General features: G+C 46.4%; 1 protein-coding gene across 1 annotated transcript; it reads left to right on the top strand.

The window, feature by feature from the left end:
- Positions 1-11,365: 11,365 nt before the first annotated feature.
- LOC135990317 (olfactory receptor 10AG1-like) lies at positions 11,366-12,304 on the top strand. The gene has a single exon (XM_065637906.1). The coding sequence runs from the start codon at positions 11,366-11,368 to the stop codon at positions 12,302-12,304; it is 939 nt and encodes a 312-aa protein (XP_065493978.1).
- Positions 12,305-17,182: the final 4,878 nt, after the last annotated feature.

Below are 17,182 nucleotides of genomic sequence, written 5' to 3'. Positions count from 1 at the left end.
GTGCCCACAAACCACCGGCGTTCAATGTGCCATTCTGATTCCTTGTGGGTCTCCTGGAAGGAGTTCTTGGCCTGGCTGTGACTCAGGCCCTTACCTCCTCTGGAGCCTGGACCAAACTGCTGCTGGTTTGGCTGGGATGAGGGGTGACTGCACCCGCCACAGCCCTTTCCATCTTCCCAGAGGGCTTAGTAGCCAAGGACAAGGCTGGGCAGGACCATGGAGTGTCTCTAATGGCACAAAGTGCAGGGAAGGCTGCACTAGATCCAGCCCTTGGGCTTTTCCAGAGGGTGTTCTTAACCACTTTCCAATCTTATGTCCCTGTCATGGTCCATTCGGTGATGGACTCTTAATGGTTCGTTTACCCTGATCTCGAGGCACAAAATTAAGGCAACCAAAATGCCAAGGGGTTAATAATTCAATCAAGCAATGTTGCTTTATTAATTTGCCCGTAAAGCGGGATGCGATAGAAAGAGAGTAGAGGAAAAGGGAAAGGTAAAAAGAAAAGGCGGAAATGAGGCTGGGTTTACCACCGAATGAGCTCCAAAGGTGTCCCTCTCATCTTGGGCCCCGTGACGAGAGTCTTTCTGGTCCTCTGTCGTCGTTCAGGATCCTTAGGTAGGGAGATCTCCATGATGTCCCGTCAGGAGTTGTCTTTTATGCTTCTTCAGCCCCCTCACTCCCGTAGTGACTCACTCCGTTGGGTGACCTCAAGACCCTTGGCGAGCCTCTGCGCATGCTCTCCTTCGTTGGCCTTCGTTACAGGGAGGAGGTGGGGGGCAAGTCTGGCTCAAACACCAGGTAAAAATCCATCTTCCGGACAGCAGTTCTTGTCCTCAGGTCGGAGAGGCCTTTGTAACGCAATTCGTCTCAGGTGCTGGGGGCAAGTTTGGCTCAGGAAGCAGGTAGAGTCCATACAGCACCTGTAGCCCCCAGGTCAGAGAGACCTGCACAACACAATTACTTGCTTCAGGCCTCTCTCCAAATCATTGTCCAATTCTTTCTCTCAGTCCATTCTGTTCTCCAAGTCCCTGATGGCGATGTTCAGGCAGAAACTGTTCTTCAGACCAACTCTCACAGTCCCTTTGCCTGTTCATCACAGCTTCTTCTGGCATTGTAGAGCCCTTGTTAGCCTGTGGGCTCCTGAGGTTCACCTTTTCTTTTGGGAGACTCCACCTTGGATTGTTACTCATTTTATGAAATACCACTCATTCTCCACCCAGACTCATATGCTCTCCCTGGGGATTCCCTGAGCTCTCCTGGGTTCACACAATTCCTGTCCAGTACTGCATCTGCCATCACTCCCACTGCAGGTAAAACAGCAATATGCAGATAAGTCAAAGACCTGTTGCAGTCTTCTTGGATATGTGCAACCAAGAAGGGAGCTCTTCGTCCAGACCTTTGTCCCTAACATATCCCCCTGGGATTCTGAGCCTGTCCCATTGAATCCATCAAGAAGAGCAAATTTCACTTTGAGGAAGCAGCTCCCTGAGTGTATTCCTGACACCAGCTTTGGAAGATGTGTCCAGCCTTCTGGCCCTGCCTTGAGGAGAGCTTTTGGTTATGGTGGTGCTTGCAAGGAGAGCAGCTCTGATAAAATGGTTCACATGGTCTGCTCCTGCCTGCAGCTACAGGGACACTACTGTAGGGACAACAGGGCTGTCACAAGTTACATGAGACCTTAGGGGTGGCACAAATCCAAGGGCACAGCAGGACAGTGTGGATGTGAGGAGAGACCAGCACTAAAAAGGATGTGTCTTGCTGCTGTCCTTGGCCATGGCTCCAGGGAGACAGCAGCCCCAACTCACAGGCAGCAGAGAGTGAGCGACCACCGAGGCAACCAGGGCAACCCCATTGCCAATAGGTCTGCTCCTCCATAGGGCACTCTGGACACTTGCTTCCTGAACCCCTCCTGCACACTGGGGCTATTGCCCCAGCTCCAGAGAAGATGTAAAGAAATGGGAGATGAAACAAATCATTTTCTACAGGTTTATTTATTGAGTTTATCTAAATAGGGAGCATGGATTCGTATGTACATGGCACCTTTCAGTCAAGTAAGGGCAGGAAGGAGGCCAAGAATAACATTCTCACAAGCATAAATAAAAAACTAAAACCAAAAAAAGCACTAAGGAAAAATAACGACACATATGAAGAAAAGTTAGTCTTGGCTAATTCTGAGTAATGTGGTCTAGCCCTAGTGGGATAATGAGTATCTTAGTAATCTAAAGTACCTACTACTGAAATAGTTCCCACAAAGCATCATGGAGCTCCTGATTCCTTGTACTGTAGATGAGGGGGTACACTGCCGGAGGCACCAGCAAGTACAGAAGAGGAACCAGCAGGTCCACAGTTGGGGAAGAGATTGGGGGAGGCTTCAGGTAGGCAAACATGATAATACCAATAAACAGGGAGACCACGGCCAGGTGAGGGACACATGTGGAAAAAGTTTTGTGCTGTCCCTGCTCAGTGCGGATCCTCAGCACGGCCCTGAAGATCTGCACATAGGACAGCACAAAACATCCAAATGCTAAATAGACATCATCCACAAGAAGCCCAGCTTCCCTGAGGTAGGCATCTGAGCAGGAGAGCTTGAGGATCTGGGGGATTTCACAGAAGAACTGGTCCAGGGCATAGCCCTTGCAGAGTGGTAGTGAAAATGTATTGGCTGTGTGCAGCAGAGCATAGAGAAACCCACTGCCTCAGGAAGCTGCTGCCATGTGGACACAAGCTCTGCTGTTCAGCAGGGTCTCCTAGTGCAGGGGTTTGCAGATGGCAACATAGCAGTCACAGGCCATGTTGGTGAGAAGAAAATACTCAACAGAGATCAATAAGAGAAACAAAATGAGCTGGGCAGAACATCCCAGTAGGAGATGGCCCTTGTGTCCCAGAGGGAACTAGGCATAGACTCTGGGAGAGTGGTGAAGATGGAGCCTATGTCAAGGAGGGAGAGGTTGAGGAGGAAGAAGTACATGGGAGTGTGGAGGTGCTGGTCACAGGTGGTGGTGACCACATGGTGGTGATGATGAGGCCATTGCCCAGGAGGGAAGCCAGGTAGATGCCCAGGAAGAGCCAGGAGGAACTGGCTGATGGAGTGTCTGTGGTCGGATATTTGCTTTCTTTTTTTGACATGGGGGATTTGTTCAAAAAAGGAAATGACAACTTATAATTAGGACAGACTCCTGTGGGAAAAAACACTCCAACCATGCTTCTCAGTAGCAGTTTGCATTTTCTTCACTGGTAATGACCATGTCTCTCTGTTCCACATTGCTGGACTCCAAACTAGTAGCTGATGAGGGGAAGACATCTTTTATGAACATCTGCACTTTGTGAGTTCCAAGTGCTTGTGCAAGGCTCAGGATGGAGCTCATTTGGTACTCACATTTGTGCTGAAGGTGATTGGGGAGCACCATTACCCAGCAGGAAGCAAGAGATTTGGTCCCAGGACAAGGTCTTTTTGACAGAGATGGAGCTACAGCTGCAGTGTCCCAGAGTCATTGACCCACATAAGCTGTGTTTGATAAATGGCCATGTTATTGTAACTAATTTGTTTTGGGTGATGTAATCTCACCATGTCGTGGTTTGATCATGGGGTTTGATCAAAAACCGCGGCAGATGTATTTTCCTTAACCCTCTTTCCCCCTCCCGTTTTCCGCCCCCCCGTCCTCCCCCTTTTTCACTAAGGACAGGCGATTTTGAGAGGAAAGGAAAAGAAGAACAGAGAGAAGAAAGCTGGAAAATTTGAAAACGTTTTACTAACGCTACTAAATAAACATAGAGAAAAATAAAGCAGAACAAATATTATAGAACCAGTCTTGCAATTCCCAGCAGCTCGTCTGGCAGGATCCTTCAGCCAGCCAGAACTAGATTCAGTCTGTCACGAGGCCTCAATTTGCAGGGACAGCAGAAAAATGCCGAGACAAAGCAAAGCAGCAGGAGACACAGCAGAAGAGTGAGTCCTTTGGGTCCACCTTTTAAATCCAGGAAGTCATGAATGGGATGGAATACTGCAATTGGTCAATTCGTGGTCACCTGACTCAGACCACCTCCTCTCGTTGCTCCCCCTCAATGACCCAGGACACACCATTAAAACTAGGCAGAATGAATCCCATCCCTTGCAGAGAGTGTGCATAAACTGAAGAAACTCACCTCCAGCTGCCCAGCATGGTGAGCACCTTCCCGGCCTGAATGTACAAGCACAGCTGTGCCCTGCCTGCAGAGCTGAGGAACTGTTCTCCACTTTTAAAGAAAATATGAGCACATTTTTGGTCAGCTGAAATGCACTGAACACTTTTCCTCCCCAGACAATGTTTTCCCCTGATGCCAACATGGACATTTGCAGCGCATGTGCTACACTCAGGAGAAGAAGGCTTGATCGTTCCTGTTATACCCATGACACTGGTCTGCCCAGGATACTGTGTAGTAACTCTCACCACTTTTTCACATTTCCACAGATCCTGCTCAGACTTACCACTTCTAAAGGCTTCTGTTCTGTTGACTGTCTGGACTTAAACATTTTCCAGTGTCTTTCCAGATTTTTTCAGCTATCCAGGTGCTTCTCTGAGTTTCAGAGAGTTAAAGCTTGCCTCATCTGTCAGTAGTCTGTCAGAAGGGCTCTTTAGCCCACTCCTTAATTGTGTTTGTACCTTCCCTTTCCTAGGTATCTCAGTGAAGGTTTTCCTCTGAAGTTATCCACTGTGGAAAGGAGAATTCAATGCAAGCAACTTTGACTTCATATATAGCTGAGGAATGTGTTTTAATTTTTACTTTACTATTAGTTTCCTTTTTTTTCTTTCTTTCTTTCTTTCTTTCTTTCTTTCTTTTTCTTTCTTTCTTTCTTTCTTCCTTCCTTCCTTCCTTCCTTCCTTCCTTTCTTCCTTTCTTCCTTTCTTCCTTCCTTCCTTCCTTCCTTCCTTTCTTCCTTTCTTTTCCTTTCTTTTTCTTTCTTTCTCTCTCTCTCTCTCTCCTTCCTTCCTTCCTTCCTTCCTTCCAGCAAGTAAGAAACATCCTTCTGTCATTGTGCACGGCTGTTTTTTTTTTTCAAATAAAACAGGTGGGAAATGGTGCACATGAGTTGAATCATGTAGCTGCAGACTTCAGTGGGAAAAGCTTAGATTTGAGAAAGCATCATGTAAGTCCCAGGTGGCAGATGATAGAAACAGAAGAAGAAGGAAAAGGGGAGGTGTCTCATAAGGAGACACTCCAGATCCAGGTGAACTGGAGAAGGCTGATACCATTTGTTCTGCAAGAGGAAAAGTAAAAGAACGCTGGAGGAATTTCCTTTTTAAAACCTGGTTTACTGTTACTTATTACTGAAATCATGTTCTGTGTTTGGCTACACTCCTGAAATCTCTCTCTCTAATTAGCCACATAAGTCTTGAAGACTGAAGCCTTAAGGAAAATTATGCACAGAGACTTGGCTTCTTAGTGCCTTTTGCATGTCCATGAGCCCTCTAGTGCCAAGTTCTTGAACTGCAGATGCTGAAAGAATGAACAAGCCTGTGAAGAAGTGAAAAGCAGAAGCTAACCTCAATTTTCTGAGGGCGTTGGGGGCCCCACTGAGGGTCATCAGTGACAAAGCTGTGAAGGCAATGACCAGTCAAGGTGCCCATCCCCAGGGACTGGTTAAGCAAAAACTTGGAGACACTGATTTCAGGTGACAAACGCAACATACAGGTGCCTCTGATGCCATGCAAGTCCTTGATGTTTGTTTAGCCCTGACTCCTAGGGCCTGGTAAAGGAGATTCTTTCCCCCACTTGCTGCCAAGGGACCTTTCTGGGGTCAGTGTGAATGGAGAGGGGTGGTAGCAGGTGCTGCTGCTTTAACCACAAATCTGTGGTTTTCTGGGGATTGACAATGCCTGTGAATTCCCCACAATCAGTCTGGCTTCTTTCATAGCCCTGCTAATGCTCCTTCACAGAATCACAGAATCACAGAACGTTAGGGATTGGAAGGGACCTCGAAAGATCATCTAGTCCAATCCTCCTGCCAGGGCAGGAACACCTAGGTGAGGTTACACAGGAAGGCATCCAGGCGGGTTGGAATGTCTGCAGAGAAGGAGAATCCACAACCTCCCTGGGCAGCCTGTTCCAGTGTTCCATCACCCTCACTGAGAAGAAGTTTCTTCTCAAATTTAAGTGGAACCTGTTGTGTTCCAGCTTGAACCCATTACCCCTTGTCTTACTCTTGGTTGTCACCGAGAAGAGCCTGGCTCCATCCTCGTGACACCCACCCTTTATATATTTATAAACATTGATGAGGTCACCCCTCAGTCTCCTCTTCTCCAAGCTAAAGAAACCCAGCTCCCTCAGCCCTTCCTCATAAGGGAGACGCTCCACTCCCTTAATTATCTTCGTGGCCCTGCGCTGGACTCTCTCCAGCAGTTCCCTATCCTTCTTGAACTGAGGGGGCCAGAACTGGACACAATATTCCAGATGAGGTCTCACCAGGGCAGAGTAGGGGGGAAGGAGAACCTCTCTCGACCTACTAACCACCCCCCTTCTAATACACCCCAGGATGCCATTGGCCTTCTTGGCCACAAGGGCACAGTGCTGGCTCCTTGGACACCTAAGATGTCCCAGTCCCAAACTTCCTTGCATCCTCAGAGGGTAACCAGGTTTCTCTATTCACCATTCATAGATCCTAAAAAATAACAGTTAAGGAATAACATCGTGAGGAGGAGAGGACCTTTCTGAGGCACTGCTGGGCTCTTTGAGGTCTAACTACTTATCCAAGGCTATCAGAGGAGTTTGGCATCCACATTTGTATTGCAGATGGTTGGTCTGCAATGAGCAGGGAATGAGACAGAACTGCTACCAGAAATGCCAAGGAACAGAAGATTCAGTGTGCAGGGTCTGGCTGGGGTAGAGCTAATTTTCTTCATAGCAGCTGTATGGTACCATCCTTTGGATTTGTGACCACAATAATGTGGGTAACACAGGGATGTTTTAGCTACTGCTGAACAGTGACTGCACAGTGTCAGGACCTTTTCTGCCTCTCATGTTGTCCTGCCAGCAAGTAGGCTGGGAGTGGGCAAGAGTCTGGGAGAGGTCACAGCTGGGACGGCTGACACCAACTGACCAAAGGATCTTACAGACCATATGACATCATGCTCAACAATCAAAGGTGGGGAAAAGAAGGGTGAAGGGGGAACATTTGTGGTAACTTGGGAAGATAAATGCTTCCTCACAAACCCCAAACTAAACTTTTTATCTTAAACCTTACCCAACCCTCGCCCTACCCCAACCCTAATCATAAACCTCAGCTCTAACCCAAACGCTAACCCTAAATGAGTGCTAGCACCAACCTGAAGCCTAACCCTAAAGCAACTGTAATCGTAACTCTAACTCCAACCCTAACCCTAACTCTAAATCTAAACCAAACCTGAACTCAAATCCTAACTAACCTAACATGTCTTAAACCATCTTGCAAGGCTAGCAGCACCTGTGTAACAACATCTGAAATATCATATCAGGTGATGGTTACTGTGGTAACAGCATTAGAGAAAAAAAAAAAGGGGAAACATGGGATGGACAGATGAGCACCCTGGTATCATCTTATCAGTGCTGGTTCGAGGCCTGAGGGTATGATGTAAGAGTCGGTCCGAAGAACAGTATTTGCCTCGACATCACCATCAGGGACTTGGAGAGATACCAAGAAACAAATGGCCTGAGAAAAAGAACTGCATGGTACAGGTAGTCTCCAAAGTGGGACTGCAAGTAACAATAGCTGCTGTCCAGAAGATGGATTTCACCTGCTGCCTCAGACAAAGTTGCCCCACCTCCTCCCTGTTACTAAAGCCAACGAAGAAGAGCATGCGCAGAGGCTCACAGAGGTTCTTGAGGTCACCCAGTGGACAAGTAAGAGACCCCTGAAAGCGAGGCGGTGCAGGCACAGACAAGTTTTGGCAAGCGAAGCAGGGACTTTTTGGGCCTGCACAGTTAAGTCTGGATTGCGAAACAAAGGCAGAGATTGGCCTCAATCCATGGGAGAGAGGAGGTGTGAGGTGGGTGTAAAAGATGGTTCCTAACCAAACCTCGCAGAGATTTGCCCACCAAAGGATCACGGATCATGACGGAGGACCGGCAGGACGCTCTTCGGGACCTGGGACCATAGGGATGCTTTTGGACCCGTAGTGGTAGCTATAATCCTCTTCCCTCTCTTTTTTTTTTTCCTTTCCTTTTTCTCCACTTTCTGTATCACATGCCGCTTTATGTGCAAAATAATAAAGTTACACTGTTTGATTGAATTATAACCCCTTGGCATCTTGGTTGCCCTCATTTTGTGCTTCGAGATCGAGGTAAATGAACCATCACAAGTCAACCGAATGGACCGTGACACATGAGCAGCTGCCCTCTGCTGCCTCATGAACTGGAGGCTGTAGGCACCACTGTGTGCCACCCAAATCAGACTCACAGGTCAGACAACCCATTTTATATTTCTTATATACTATGTCAACTGTTTCTTTGATGATTGTATGAAGAGCTTAGTTACCTTGACATCTAAGTCTGCGGGTAGGATATTTCTTGTGCAATGACCTCTTGGAGTGGCTCTATCGGCCCCAGTCACTCTCTGTGTTTACAATCCTACAGCTCTGACAGGAGAAAATCACCCTGCAGTGCCTGGATTTGTCCAAGAAACAGCACTTCTTGGCCTTTCTCATTATTGGGTCTTTTGCTCTTGCTGGGAGATCATCTTCTTGTCTTAATCCCGACTTTGTTAGGTAACCCCAAAGGATGGACTGGAAGCTGTTGAGTTACATGGAGGGTTTCAGAGCAAGAAATCAGGGACAGCATTAACCTCACACAATGGCAGGGGTTACTTTCCTCTGGAGTGGTTATTTGTGCTATTGGCTATGAAGCCACCAAAGCTGCCTAGGTCAAACTCAGTCAATGATTCAGACCAGTCCAGGCACTGAGGTCGATTTATTCTGTACAAATACAGAGACCTGCAGTGTAGTGACATGACATGGTCCTTTTTTACTTCCAATGCGTATGTCTCAAATTCCGTCTTCCTCTTCAGGCTCTTTCTAGATGTGAAACAGCATGCAGGCACTACAAGCAGTTGGAGTTCAACCTCTCAGGGCCACCTCGGTCTTTGGGATAACATGGGGCACAGGCACATGTTGCAATGCAGAGACAGGGAGGTACCAAGAAGCCTTTACGGTTGCTGCACAGTGAAGTTAAGCACAGATTGAATTGGTTTATTTTCCACTGCCCTGCTTGCCTTTTTGTTTGTTTTGTTTTTCCTCCCACAAGTTTGGCACTTTTCCTTTGAGCAACTAAACCTCATGTCTCAGTTTTTCTACTTTTTAAAGACCTATGGTTATATTGGTTGTTGCTCATCAGACCAACACCCATGATTCTGACAATCTTTCTAAAATTGTTTGTGGTGTCGTGGGTGTCCATGCAGGAGCAGTGGCAGCACCAGCATCCCTGCCTTCTCTCCTGGGGCTGCTTACTAGCTGTCTTATAACAAGTAACAGTGACAGAGAGGTGCCCAGAAAACCAAATCCAAGTGGTTTTCAGGGGAACGACGGAGAGAAAAAGAGGTCACCAGTGCCTCCTGCAGCATCATGGACTGAGGAGTGTTCTCCTGCCTCTTGTCTCCTGGCAACGGTAAATCCCTTCTGGCAGGCTCTGAAATGTGGATATAGTCTGGCAGCACAGACACTGCCAGAAGCAGGTGCAGGCATCTGTCCAGCTTGGCTGGGCTCACCAGAATGGGCTTCCTTCAGCTTTGAGAAGTGCTGCCTGTGGGTTAATCACAATATAAGAAGATCTCTGGCAGCTTCCTTGAGCAAAGCTAGCCTGAACTGTGTTCTGCCTCTGATCTTGTGAAGCACTGAGAGTTAAAAAGGCTATATGTTTGAGGACATTTTGAAACAAGCAGGAAATGCTGGTATGTAGATAATCTGCAGGTAAATGGTTGCTTTGAGTTAAAGCCTTAATTTAAAATAAATGTGGATGTCTTACAGGCCTTTCAGAAAATAAAAGTATTTTATTTTTCTTTACATTTATATTAATAAATAAGTAGATTAAAAAACTATCATGTGTCTTTTCCCTTATGCAAACCCAAATTTTATCTTGGAAATTTTAAATGGCATCTCTATGAGACAGAAAAAGACACATGGCAAAAAGGCAGGAATACCTTGGAAAAAGAACTGAACTTTTAGGACCACATGCCTTTTGTGAATTTGGGTTTTTCTCTTGAGAAAACCACCCTGTGTTTTGTACTTAGCTAATCTGAATACTTTTATCATGCTTTCTGATCTGTTGTTCTCGTCATTAATATGTCAGAGTTTAAGAAGACTTCTCGAAGGGAGGTGATGATAGCTGGAGAGACACAGCCAGCAGCCTCAGTCCTCTGCCTGGAAGAGGACATTCCTTCCTCATGTCAAGCTGAGATTCTTAAAAAGATTTCAGGTGAGCCTCTTCTGTATAAGAAGCAACCTGCTATTGCAGTGCTGCTTGCTTGTGGCTCACACCCTTCAGCTGTACCCGGCAAGACATTCTTGTGCTCTGGGAAGGTGGGGAATGTGAAGGGAAGGGTCAGTTCCCCATTGCTCTGCATCTGCGAGGGCTTGCAGGAATCTGGGAAGCATTGCAGGGTTGGGACAATAGTGAATGGGCCCTCAGCTGGATTTGTAATCTGTCAGAAATCCAAGTGACAGAGCAGCAAGTTTAGGAATGCTGAATTATTCAGGGCTCATTCAGAAGTTAGAAAAGCCTGATCTGTTAAGGAAAACTGGGTATCGTAGGGAGATTACCCACTTTTAATCACTTTCTTCTCTGTGTGACTGAAAACTGCATAAAGAAGTTCTGTGGCTTACACAAAGAAGTCTTTTAGCACCCTGAAAACTTGTGATTTATGCATAAACTGCTGCTTATCTGTCTTGTTAAAATGATGCATGGATGCATCAGTGTCACTGGATTCTTTGGCAGATAGAAGCCTGTTTTACTCCTGATGGGATTCACTCTTCACCGTGTAAGACTGGTTCTTAAGCAAGACTATTCTTAAAGGGGCTAGTATTTATCCATTTTCTCCATTTTTCTCATCCATCACCGGTTAATACATTTAATAAAATCACCTCTAAAAAAGAAAGTTGAGTTTCTTTCAAGCATATGATGAAAAAGTGTCATTCAGGCTCAAGGATTCTGTTCTCTCCTCTCTTTACAAACCCATCTGCAGCAAATAAATGATGTTAGATTTCCAAACATTTATGCAGATCTTGGTCAATCTCGCCTAATCCTGCAATCACATGTATGCTGATGTTTGGAGTCTGTCTCTGGGCTTGAAGGGTGTGTGGTGGTGGACAGGCCATCAGCATCTTCTAAGAGCCTGTTGTTTGGATTGCTCTGTACAGGGAAAATGCCCCAGGGAAAAGGCTTGGAGAACCACACCGCTGGATCTGGATTCATTCTTCTGGGATTTTCTGACCACTCCAGCCTGCAGGGCTTGTGCTTCACAGTTTTCCTGGCCATCTACCTCATGGTCCTCACAGGGAACGGCCTGATAGCACTCATCACAATGGTGGACTCCAGCCTCCACAGCCCTATGTATTTCTTCCTGAGGAACTTCTCCATCCTGGAGATCTGCTACACATCAGTCACTCTGCCAAAAATGCTGCTGGGTTTCCTGATGGCAGATGGCAGGATCTCCTTCCTTGGCTGTGCTACCCAGCTGTATTTTCTGGTTTTGTTGGGCAGCATTGAATGCCTTCTCCTGGCTGCCATGGCCTACGACCGCTATGTAGCCATCTGTGAGCCCCTGCACTATACCCTCACCATGAGCAGAGGTCTCTGCATCAGGCTGGTGATGGGGTCATGGGTGGTTGTTGTACCGGTGCAAATAGGACAGACATACCAGGTGTTCACTTTGCCCTTCTGTGCATCCCATGACCTTCATCACTTTTTCTGTGATGTCCCTCCACTGCTGGAACTGTCCTGTGCAGACACTTTCTGGAACCAAGTGGTGCTCTACACCATCATCCTGGTATTTGCGATCCTTCCCTTCTCCTTCATAATTCTTTCTTACATCAATATTATCAGGGCAATTCTAAAAATACCTTCAGTTCTGGGCAGACACAAAGCCTTTTCCACCTGTTCTTCACACCTCGGAGTGGTAACGCTCTTCTATGGCTCAGCCACAGTGGTCTACTTAAAGCGACGGTCAAGGGATTCTGGAAACATCGACAAATACCTTGCCCTGTTTTACACAATTGTGACCCCCATGTTTAACCCTCTCATCTATAGCCTGAGAAATAAGGAAGTGAGAATTGCCTTGAAGAGACTCCTATGGAAAAAGTGATACTACAGAGTATGTAAAATAGTTCCAAATAGTACCAAAAGTCCCACTGGGGTATGTGGTTGCCTGAACAAAGCATCCCCTATTTGCTCAAACAAAACCATGTGTCCACCCTGGCTTTCATCCTCCTCAAGAAGGGGAAAGGTCTCCTGAGACATTCCTGTTATCTCATGCCCCACCATACTGTCTTTGTACTCTAGAGCATCTTCAGTACCCCTAAATAGTTTAATACCAACAGCTACTTCAAGCTCTGTCTGACCAAAGTAACATCAAAGGGAAATAGTCAAAGCATGGTCAGTAGTCAATGGACCTCAGAGGGTGACACAACTGATGAAGAGATCACCACCCTCAGGGCTGAGAAACCCCTTGCTAGACCCCATGGATTACCTACAGTCTCCCCACGTGGAATTAGCTTAAAAAAGATAAAAGACCTGAAGGTCATCTTCTGCTATGAGTCGTGCACTGCGTCGTGTAATGGTAGACAAACTTGACATAAGGAATAAAAAAACAGAAATCACCTGATGAACAGTCCAGTACCAGAACAGGGGCCCAGAGACCTCTGGAATTTCTTTTTGTCATAGTTTAACACCAGACAGCAACTAAACACCACAGCTGCTCACTCACTCCCCCTCTGCAGTGGGAGGGAGGAGAGAATTGGAAGGGTAAAAGTGAGAAAATTTGTGGGTGGAGATAAAGGTATTTTAATATGAAAAGCAAAAACCATGCATGCAAACAAAGCAAACAAAGGAATTCATTCACTGCTTCCCATCAGCAGGCATGTGTTCAGCCCATCTCCAGGAAAGCAGGGTTATGTCAAGTGTAACAGTTACTTGGGAAGACAAATGCCATCACTCCGAATGTTCTCCCCTTCCTTCTTCTTCCCCCAGTTTTATATGCTGAGCATGACATCATGTGGCAGTGAATCTCCCTTTGGTCCACTGGGATAATCTGTCCCATCTGTGTCCCATCCCAGCTTCTTGGGCACCCCCAGCCTACTCATTGGTCTGTCGTTATGAGAAGCAGAAAAGACCTTGATACTGCGTAAGCACTGCTCAGTGATAACAACAACATCCCTGTGTTATCAACACTGTTTTCAGAACAAATCCAAAACACAGCCCCAAATGGCTACTGTGGAGAAAATTAACTCTACCCCAGCCAGAACCAGCACAAGCACTTGTGTGCTGAATCTACTTTGCTGCTCTGAAACTGTCTCTTGGAAAAACGTGACCAGTGGGGGTTTTTAAGCTGAAATGTGTATGCAGCACTGAGGTGTGTTTCCATTACACATTACACATTACATGAGGTGTGTTTTCATTACACAAGGTCTGCTCCTGAAGGGGAAATATCTCAGTCTGCAGTCAGAAGTGGCTGAAGCTGTGAGGGACAGATGTGTTTCCTGAGGCAATATTTGATATGCATACAACATAAAAAGGTTGTGAAGGTGAATGGGCATGAAAGAAATAAGAAAACTGCCCATCCCATGGAGCTCTGCAGAAAGAGAGTGGAGCTGTACACAGCATGAGGTGATACCAGTGGGATTAGCATGCAGAAAAGATTTTTGAAGGGAAGGTTTCGCAAGGGAATATCCTGACTTCACTCACATGAAAAATAGAGACTGGGCAATGTATTGAAATGATGGCGAAAAGTGTCCTGGGGTAAAAGATCTTTGATGAGACATGGTTTGAGAGATTTGGGTTACAGAGATTTGAGGTAGTCCTTTGGTGATCTGAGTAGGCTGAACTTTGGAAATGAGAAAAACAAAGAAGCTCTCAAGGATTTTTAAGGAATTAGTGCTACTATCACGAGTAACAGCAAAGTGCTGTAAGGGAGTTACTTCTTATTCTTCATTATGATTAATTAAAGCACTTTAATTCCTAGCATTCATTTTTCCTTGACAAAATAGCTGTAAGTTCTCAGTAGTTGGCTTCCATCATGAAGTTTTTAAAACAGTGCTGCTTCTCTCTGCTACGTCTTTGTTACAATTTAAATATTACACTTCTTTAATAGTATTGCCCTTAAATTATCCCTGCTTCATATCTTTTCTCCACATTATGTGGAGAAGAGGTGGAAGATGGCAGCTGTTTCTTTTCTAGCCAAAGAAGGTAAAGGGTCAGATCCCAGATAAGTGCAAGGGCTAAAGCCATCAGCCACCCCCTTCTTCCTCTCTGACATCCTCTCACGCTCTCTCCCACACCTACACATGGCGAGTCACTGCTGCTCAGAGCCACTTGCCCTTCAGAAGTGGCTTTGGCATTCCTGGATCTTCCTATTGCTTACTATACACTTATTCTCTCCCTCCAGAGCTCATGATGAGCTTTCCTGGCTGTAATAGGGACTTCTTGGCCATCTCTTAGGAAACAGTTGTCTCTTTATGATTGTCTGTGCTGAAAGATAACAGAAGTGCACCAAATTTTGCACCGCTGCAGGGAACAGCCTGGTCATCACAGTGGGAGACTTAAGTCTTCACAACCCCTCGTACTTCTTCCTCAGGAACTCATCCTGAGGACTTATCAGGTGTTCACCTGCAGGTGAAGGCACCGATGACATGGCCCCTTCTAGTTCACTGTCTGCTTTTCTTTTCTGAGTTGCTGCCTAAATGAGGAGCCATGCTCCCTATGCTTTTAAACAAAATAAAGAGCCTTCAGCATATTTTTTCCCTGAGATCATTCCTTCAAAGGCTGTTTGGCACTGCAGGGACAGTTCCCGTGTGTGTGGGTGAAGGGGAACAGACCCCAGCATGGCAGAACTTTCAGGGAGCATCAGTACTTGGCTTTCTCCAGCTGTTGTCTTTGAACTTAACTTACTTTGAACTTAACTTACTTTGAACTTAACTAACTTGTCCTCAGGATGAGTTCCTGAGGAAGAAGTACGAGGGGTTGTGAAGACTTAAGTCTCCCACTGTGATGACCAGGCTGTTCCCTGTGAGAACCTTGATGCTTATGATCAGGAAGACTGTGAAGTGCAAGCCCCACAGATTGACGTGGTCAGAAAATCCCAGAAAAAAAAGAAATCCAAGTTCAGCCCTGTGATTTTCCACACATATTTTGAGGATTATTTTCTCCACATAAATTAATCCAAACAACAGGCTCTTGGTGGGTGGTGATGGCTCATCCACCTTCACATACAGCTCAAGCATAGAATAACAAAATAGTTTATGTTGAAGAGACATTTAAAGATCATCTAGTCCAGCACCCCTACCATGGCAAGGGAAATCTTTCACTAGATCAGGTTGCTCAAAGCCCCATCCAACCTGACACGGAACATTTGCAATCATGGGGCATCTACTACTTCTCTGGGCAATATGTTCCAGTGTCTCACCACCCTCATCATACAAAAATTTCTTCCTTGCATCCAGTCTAAACCTATTGTCTTTCAGTTAAAAACCATGCCCTTTGTCCTGACACTGCAGGTCTTGGCAAAAAGTCTCTCTCCATCTTTCCAATAAACTCCCTTTATATATTGAAAGGTCATGAGAAGCCTTCTCTTCTCCAGGCTGAACAACCTCAACTCAGTCTTTCTTCATAGCAGACGTGTTCCAGTCCTTGTGTCATTTTTGTGGCCTCCTCTGGACACACTGTAATGGGTTCATGTCTTTCTTGTATTGGATAACCCAGAGCTGGATGCAGCAGTGCAGGTGAGGTCTCACCAGAGTGGATCAGAGGGGAAGAATCACCTCTCTCAACCTGCTGGCCACGCTGCATTGGATGCAGCCCAAGATATGATTGTTTTCTGAGCTGTGCCAATGATGGATTTGGGGGTCACATAACTTTGGGTTAGAAAACCATAGCTATGAGAATGATAAACTCCCAATGAATCTGGAAATTGTACAGGATTGGCTACTCCAGCTAGATCCCTGCAAGTCGATGGGGCCTGATGAGATTCATCCAAGGGTGCTTAAAGAGCTGGCTGACATCATAGCGGGAACTCTGTCCATGGTTTTTCTATGCTCTTGGGAATGTGGAGAGGGCCTGGACGACTGGAAGCTGGCAAACGTTGTCCCAGTCTACAAGAAGGGCAACAAGGATGACCCCGGCAACTATAGGCCTGTCAGTCTCACTGCTGTTCCTGGCAAAATCATGGAGACCATTCTGGGAGTTATTAAAAAACATCTGAATGACAACGCAGTCATCGGTCCCAGCTAGCACAGGTTCATGAGGGGAAAGTCCTGCTTAACAAACTTAATTTCGTTCTAGAACAAGGTTACCCACCTAGCTGACCACGGGAAGCCTGTCAATGTGATCTTTTTGGATTTCAGTAAAGCCTTTGATGCCGTCTTTCAGAGTCTCCTCCTGGACAAGATGTCCAGCGCACAGCTGAGTAAACACACAATGCAGTGGGTGAGCAATTGGCTCACAGGCTGGGCTCAAAGTGTTCTAGTAAATAGGGTTATGTCGGGCTGGCGCCCAGTCACTAGTGGGGTTCCACAGGGATCCATCTTGGGGCCAGCACTCTTCAATGTCTTTATAAATAACATAGACTCGGGACTTGTGGGATTGCTTAGTCATTTTGCTGATGACACAAAACTGAGGGGAGCTGTCAACACTCTGGAGGGCAGAGAGGCCCTGCAGGGGGATCTGGACGAATTGGAGAACTGGACAATCACCAACTGCATTAAGTTCAACAAGAGCAAGTGATGGATTTTGCACCTGGGACACGGCAATGCTGACTGCACATATAGACTAGGGGACAAGATGCTGGAAAGCAGCTCCGCGGAGAGAGATCTGGGCGTTCTGGTCAATGGCAAGTTCAACATGAGCCACCAGTGTGCCCTGGCAGGCAAGAGGTCCAAGTGTGTCCTGGGACGCATCAAGCACAGCATGGCCAGCTGGTCAGAGAGGGGATTGTCCTGCTTTGCTCTGCACTGGTGTGGCCTCACCTGGA

Source organism: Caloenas nicobarica, chromosome 6 (genome assembly GCF_036013445.1).
Source record: "Caloenas nicobarica isolate bCalNic1 chromosome 6, bCalNic1.hap1, whole genome shotgun sequence".
Lineage (NCBI taxonomy): Eukaryota > Metazoa > Chordata > Aves > Columbiformes > Columbidae > Caloenas > Caloenas nicobarica.
Note: the sequence above shows the minus strand (reverse complement) of the source record. Positions and strands in the feature narration are given on the sequence as shown.